At 42.1% G+C, this 7,571-nt stretch overlaps 1 protein-coding gene across 1 annotated transcript; it reads left to right on the top strand.

Moving 5' to 3' along the window:
- Window positions 1–3,193: 3,193 nt before the first annotated feature.
- Window positions 3,194–5,071, top strand: LOC128302281 (DET1- and DDB1-associated protein 1). Its single transcript, XM_053039069.1, has 4 exons — window positions 3,194–3,513; window positions 3,667–3,805; window positions 3,883–3,944; window positions 4,012–5,071. The coding sequence occupies exons 1-4, from the start codon at window positions 3,511–3,513 to the stop codon at window positions 4,102–4,104; spliced, it is 297 nt and encodes a 98-aa protein (XP_052895029.1). The 5' UTR covers window positions 3,194–3,510; the 3' UTR covers window positions 4,105–5,071.
- Window positions 5,072–7,571: the final 2,500 nt, after the last annotated feature.

Here is a 7,571-nt window from a genome sequence, read left to right on the forward strand (position 1 = left end):
TTGATTGTATTTTGGCAGAATTCATCATACGTGCCACACTGTACCTGGTGTAGTAGCGGAAGAAATTGAATGACAGTAAATTGTTATCTGCCGCCGACAACCGGCAGAATAAGCTTATGTATTTCATTGAAGTAATAAATTAAAAATTACCTTTAGACAATCCCAAAAAAATATTCTGGGCCTTCAAAGTGTACTATCCCCTTAAGATGGGTTGGAAGAATAGTTTTCACTCCACTTTGCACTTTTTCACGGCTTACTCACCTTTTTAATGAACCGTAAAAATGCCTCCACACATTTATCGAAAATTCAGTGCACACATTATCACTCTTTCTTTTACCGTGGCCAGCCATTCCGGCAGGGGGGAACATTCCGTCAAGCGGAAGCATCGAAATCGTGCGACTTTGCAAGAAGCCAAACAAAACACAAAATAAAAAAAAATACGCGAGACATCGATCAACATTCAATTGAACATGCGTTCGAATTGGTTTTGGATTTTTTGTTGTGAACTTACAGGGGAATGTATGTTTTTTTTTTCCTTTTCTTGCTTCACAAACGCATTATAATAGACTTTTTTCACAATCAATTTCACACTGCGGTGAATTTTGAATAATTTGGATAAGCTTTCGTCGAGGTTTTTTTTTCATTTTGTTGTTATAATGCTTCACGCGCATAAGGGGGTGTTTATCATTGGGTGGGGAAAATTTAATTTCACTTCAAAACAATTGTTACCACTGATTGTCACAGCATATTTTGATGAATTCCATTAAAATGCAACACTAATGCTAATGTGTTATGCTGCGATCTGTAAAGAGAGCACATATTCTGGTATCAATTTTGTGCATGTTACTAATTACACATACAAAGTAGCTTACAAACATAAATAAAAGATGAGCTTTTAAGATATCTTAAAGCTGTTAATTTGAGTTAATTTATTATCGAAAATGTTAATATTATAGTAAAGTAAATGTTTACATGCGTAAATAAATGTAAAAAAGTTTGTGTTAAGCCGAGTAAATCATTTAAATACGATAATTATTCATCGATTAATCATAAGTAATGCCAAAAAAACTCGACTTTACTCTACTTCATGCGTAATACAACGTTTACTGTATGGCATCTGACCGCTTAGTTCCGGTTTCGATTATGAGACACATTACCAAAAATTAATTATCCAGCTGTAGCTGTATTTATCCATCGGGATTGGTTTTGGTGCAGCAAATGTTATTAGCTTTCCCAAACCACCAAAAACAATTCAAATGGGCTGAGAGACACAACAACATAAATCCTTCGCCCGATAGAGACGGCGTTGTGCTGTGTGGTGCATCCGAATGAAGGCGTCCCACCTTGTGGGTAAAGCCGTAAAAAGTATGCTTTCGCTTTCGTTCGGTTTGCGCCACCCGTGCAATGGGAGCATATTGTACCGGGTGGTTTTGTACCACCCACCGTAACCGTAGCACGGTGGCAAAGGCGCGGAAATAGGGCTGTTGCGGTTTGGTTATTGTATTCAAATTTTGCTCACGCGCTTACACGTCGTTTGACCACCAAATCGGGTGCTGGATTTTGCTGGCCACAGCCCACTTCAGGGGGGAATTTTTCACCCAGGTTTGGTCCCGCCTGGGGTCTGTTTCCCGCTGTGCCAATCTAACCGCGCCCGAACGTGAGGGGAGGCACAGATAATAAAAAGCGACGGTGGGCGATATGATCGATGCGATATTTATGCTTCCTCACACACACGGCGAGCAAGCATCTTCTCCATCCCTACCACGAATTGCAATATCGGACCCGTTTTCGGTCATTTAAGCCTCCGGAGTACGTAATTATTGATCGATCTCGGCCCCCCCGCGATGCTTGCCGGAAGGAAAATGGACGAAAAAAGGAGGATCTCGGTGGCGAGTTTCGATTTTCACATCGTTAAGTGAAACTGCATGCAATCGCTTTCGAAGCACCATTTAAATAAGGTGAGATGTGATTGAGAGGAACAAAAAAAAAGTGAGTCAGTTTTGCTCTGTGGCACACTGCTTGGGAGCATGCGGTGTTTGGTTGTACGATATATAAGTGAAAGACGCATCTTCCTCAGTACGAGGGACACATTTTCCATTTTCATTGCTGTTTTACATTTTTGCGTAACAGACAACTTCATGCGCACATGGACGCAAATGATCCGTAAGTGGAGTAGCTTCGGTAATACACATACGTGTGGAATAAAATGCAGCTAGCTTTAAAAATGCTTAACGGTCAAAAAAGATTGCGACACACGCGGAAGGGTTAATATTCATCCGTCACAAATGCCTGCACAACCGATGCCCTTTTCGTGATCTCAATGTAAGTTATGTGTTTATGGTTGAGTTTAATGAAGAGTTTTGCTCGCGATACATACCACATAGGGACTGAATTGAATGAAAATTGGTTGTAAGAACTTCACGATCCATTAGTACGTAATTCGTGAAGAGAATTTAGATGAGTTTTGAAAGCTATTGAGTAGTTCTTACTGAAATTCATGAATAAGTAATAATGTTAAGCAAAAGTTACATAATGTTTCAATTTTTCATTGTACTATCCTATCTCCTGGTGATTGGAAAACCAGTCAGTAGCCAATATAAATCAATCAACTATATGCTGTGGAGATTTGAGAGCTCCATCAGTATATCAAAAGAATTAGAGGAGTCAAATGAACACGAAATGTATGACTAAAATGGACATTCAGATGCGGAAGTTTCCGTCTAAGTCGATATCGTAGGAGAACCAACAAGCGACAACCTAGACACAATGGCTGAAGATTCGGAACTGATAGATTTTCTAGAAGTTATGGAACTGATTGAGGAATTCTGGGTCATTTATACAGCGCGAAGAAAACAAGTAACCGCTAAATTAATTATTGTTTGAAGCAAAACTGTATGCACCACTGTAATCGATGTTTTTCATCGCACGAATGCGTTTACAATATCGAGCTGAAAACTTACATATCTTCTCAATTCACCTTTTGTTTTGCAAAACAATACGCTTGGTGTATCGAAAACGAACGATACATTATCCTATGCTTGGTAAAATTTATTGGAAGAAATATTGGTTTTATGTATTTACAACATAAATTATCATTCCCGTTTTTATGCGATGTTTACCCATGTTTGACAGTAGCCGCGTTTGACAGTAGGCAACGCTGTCAGTGGCGTTCCATTCCTTCGTTTGACAGGCACCACAGCTCACGTCGTAAAATCAACAAACAGTGTGCTTTTTATTATAATTTGTGCTCGTATGCATTCACTTTTTGGGTTGGGATAGCTAGTTTTTGAAAGTACACGCAACTCCCCACTAGAACCCTGAACACGGATTCGCACGGTTGAGCGAGCAGCATAAACCCTACAGAACATTCTTTGTTGAATCCGTGAGAGTCCAGCAGCAACAGTGGCGCTGACGGTGGTTGCTGCGGCGCAGCCGATAACAACGGTGCTGACGGCCGAAGAACAGGAGCAGATACGTGCCCCAACGGCAGGGCGCTTGCGACAGCGAAACATGGTAAACTATTGTGCTATTGGTGGACCTCTGCCTCAGGTGTAGCTGCAGATGGTTCCATTAATTGGTGCCAGATCGCGATAAAAATAACGCATGCTCTCATTGCCACATTTGTTCCATTCTCTTTCCGTGGGTGCAACGCATTCGTCCGTGCAGTCCATCACCGAATTTTTGAAAGATTTGCCGTGCCACAATGAGGAAAACTTTTCGCTCTTCAATACGGAAAACGGTGTGAAAACATCCTCGAAAAGGCCTTCCGTTTACATCCCCACGGTGGATATTCCTTCAGAGCAGGGTAAGTACGCGTCGGCTGTTGGGGGGTTTGATTTCTCACGGTTTAAGTTCTAACGCTTCCTTTCTTTCGCTTTACAGTAATAGTCACCGACAAGAAGAACATTTTGCTCCGTTACCTACATCAGCAATGGGATAAAAAGGTAAGGAACAACTCAAACATAGAAACACATCAACCTCTACAATGTTATGATTCTCTTCCTTTCGCAGAATCCACCCAAAAAGCGTGAGCTTGAAAATGCCTCGAATGATCTGCTACGTAAAAGACCCCGCCTTGAGACACGCGACAATAACAACACGTAGACGGTAAAGATGGATCGATGGCGGAAGCACACTAAATTAGCGTACTAAAGGAATTTAATAATAAGCTGGGAGTGTCAAGCCGAGCGGAGGATTATGTAGGGAGAACAAGCCGTAAAGATTGTGTGAAATATGTCAGATCAAATATCTCACTCAACGTTGGAGTAAGGAAGGATATCGTTCTGAAACGAAGATTTATAAAAGAAACCAGCTCTCATCAATACAGTCTCGATACTGGGGTGATTTTTTGAAACCTCCGTCAACATTTTGTTGAAAAGGAAAGGTTTATTAAACGTATTTTTCTATGTCCCCGCTTGTTTTCTGGTAGGATGTCTAAAGAAGCTCGGGTTTAATTCTATGCTCGTTCTGAAGGTATTTTGTGTTCGTTTTTACGTTTCTAAGTTGCTTAAATCGAGTCTTAATGTGAAAAAGCAGGATTCAGTGCGTTGTAAGTATAAACAAACTGAATATATTTGCAACAGACCCGGAAAGGCAGGCCAAGACCGACGGCGGTGCCTAAAAAGTTTCTCAAGTGTATTAAACTCCAATCAACATGCTCACCATACGCTTTTCACGCGGATTGCCCTTTTTCGCAGCGTACGATCGATGTCATACTCAATACAATACAATACAACCCGATTCCCCTTTGCGTGGAAATTGTAATTTCCCAAAATCAGGACATCTGCATCAGGTAGCGCAGTAGAAGTTTAGCAGTAGGTTCTTTGATGCTTACAATTTGATTTGCATCACAGTGAAAGCAAAGCAGGAAGAAATCTTCCTCTACCCGGCAATGCTGTTTATCTAAATTAAATCTTCAAACGGGGGAAAAGAAATAGCTACTGAAAAGTAAGAGTGTAGAGTGAAATTTAACATTTCTATATTGGGCAAGTATCACCAAAATTTTCCTCTCAAGCTACTCATATAAAAAAAAGCGTTGAGCTACCCCATACTGAAACAAATACCACGTACATTAAATGTAGTAAACGCTTTCTCTTTATTCTAGATCGACAATGGAAAGAACCGCACTAACATGAACTCTGTTGAATTTACAAATCAAAACTCTGTTTCTGCACCTTTCCTGTGATTCAACAAGTACCGTCTGTTTCTGAAACAAAAATGCATCTACTAAATGTGCTGTCAATGAAATGGAGTGTTTCTTGTTGTTGCTGCTTCATCAATACGGTTGCCGAAGCAGGACAACCTTCTACACGTGGTAGAGGTGGCCGCGAACGTGTGAACGGAAGCCGAATAAACGAATCGAGTTTACCGCACATCAAAAGCGGCACGGAATAACTTTTCGCTGTGCAAATTTGCATCGCGTGTGTATTTCCATGCACGAGAAACACGAGATGTTTGAGAAGCGGTGGGTGAAGCACACATCCACTGAAACTTCTCCATCTGAATGTTGCTCTGTGTGTGCCGTCTGCGTGGTTCTCTGCAGGAGTGCGGATAAAACGCTTGTGTTAAATAGGCGGCGAAGCGAATGAAATGTACGATTTGAGATGATGGCTTTACAAGTTTTATACCCGCTCGCTTACGTAATGTGTTTTCCGGTAAACGATGAGATCGGAATGGAAAGTATTTGCAGGGAAGGGCAGGTATAAGTGTTCGATTTCCACCCGCCCACCAAACCTCGTCGCTGTGGGTCATCATAGCGTTCGAATATCGCATATTTTTGCATATTACGCAAAGGCATCGCTTGCCCTCACTTACAGGATGAATCCACTTGAAACAAAATGGAAATGAAGATGAGCTGTCCTCGCTCTTCTAGGAACAGAAATTTCGTAGCACGTTCACCACCTAGTCACCATCATCACCATCCTTCGGTCCATTGTCCTTCCGTCCGTGAAACGACACGGACGCGCACCACACACACAGGGTTAACGGACCGACCCGTGCTAGCGATGGTGGAAAACAACGCCCACACCCAGTGGAAACTGAACTCAGTACGGGAGCGAGCACAAAAAAAGAACGTGATCGGCTTTTGGGACGTAACAAAAGACATAAACATATGCTCGCACGTCTTCGCCACGCTCGCCACATCTCTTGTTGGTGCTCATTTTCTCACTCAAGGCACTCATGTTTCCCGACCTGATCGAGAGCATGTTCTCTCCAACATTGCTACGATGTGCGTGCCGTTTGGGAAGCTGCTCACCCAACACACATACATAAGGCTGCCGTTGGTGTCTTTATGCGTTGATTTTTTTTATTTTATGCTCGCTCGATTTTCCGTACCTCAACTTTCCGGCATTTTGTCCGTTGGTTGTTTGTGTGCGCACGGCAACAACAACGACGACGGTGGCTATGGGTGGCCTCTAACGAGTGACAAACAGGTGGTTAATAATAAATACCGACACGCACCACCGGGGCGGGGTGCAGAGGTTAAGTGAGAGAGTTGCGAGAGAGGCATGTTGTAGAAAATGTCCGTTTTTTTTTACTTCGCTTCCGATGGGTGGCATTGTCCAAAACATAAACTATGCCATTTAGCGTGCGTCTGGGTAAAGGTGGTGGTTGTTTTGGTGGTAAAGGGTTTGTTTTTGTTTCGCAAGAATTTTCAATGAATTTTCCGGGATGTTTCTTCACCCAATTCTGACAAAGCAAAAGGATACACAATCAAATAAGCTCATTCGTCGTTTGCAACTTCTAGAGATCTTCTGACAAGTGTTAAGGATTGATGAAGAAATCGTATTTGTTGCTTGTGTGACCAATGTATCCTTACCGAATGGGAAACTCTCTTCGCGTGCGGTAGTAGTAGTGGAAGTAATAGTAGTACACTCTACGCTTTTTTACGATTGTGTATACAAAATCAGCTGAAAGCCGTTAGGCAATGTGTGCAATGTATTTATTTTATTTCTTGACCATCTACTCGGAGGTGGGGAGATGAGTGCAGAGTAGAAAAAGAACGAATTAGAATTTACTGCAGAGAATTATGGATTAATCTGTGCAATAAGTATGGGTCGTCTAGAAGAGAGTATGATTACCTATAGGATCAGATTCATCCAACACCCTTCCAAATTATCTAAATAGTCCAATTTTGAAGATATATACATCGGGGTATTGAGTAATACACAGTTTGACCTAGATCATGCATGTCCAAAAGGACAAGCAAACAATTGAATACATTTCCTGTCCAAATTCATCTGTCTCTTCGTGCGCGACTGGCGTCCACGTGTCGCCTCCGATCCAGAGAACACACATCCACACACACACACAGACAAGACATGACTGGTGTCGCCGACTTTTTGTAGTAGTTGTTGTTGTTGTATTTCCACCCCCAACGTTCATAATCATTCCCGACCGCGGAATTCCAGCAGGATATGAACACGCGGAAAAGGATTCTCTCGACAAAGCAATGGATTGAGAGATTAATAAACACACGGCAGACTCTGAGCGGTGGTGAGAGAGCATCAACTCGCGCCCGAGTCACCACTCTCACCGAGGGAACGCACAAAAACCGAATGATCAAGCTG

Source organism: Anopheles moucheti, chromosome 3 (genome assembly GCF_943734755.1).
Source record: "Anopheles moucheti chromosome 3, idAnoMoucSN_F20_07, whole genome shotgun sequence".
Classification (NCBI taxonomy): Eukaryota; Metazoa; Arthropoda; class Insecta; order Diptera; family Culicidae; genus Anopheles; species Anopheles moucheti.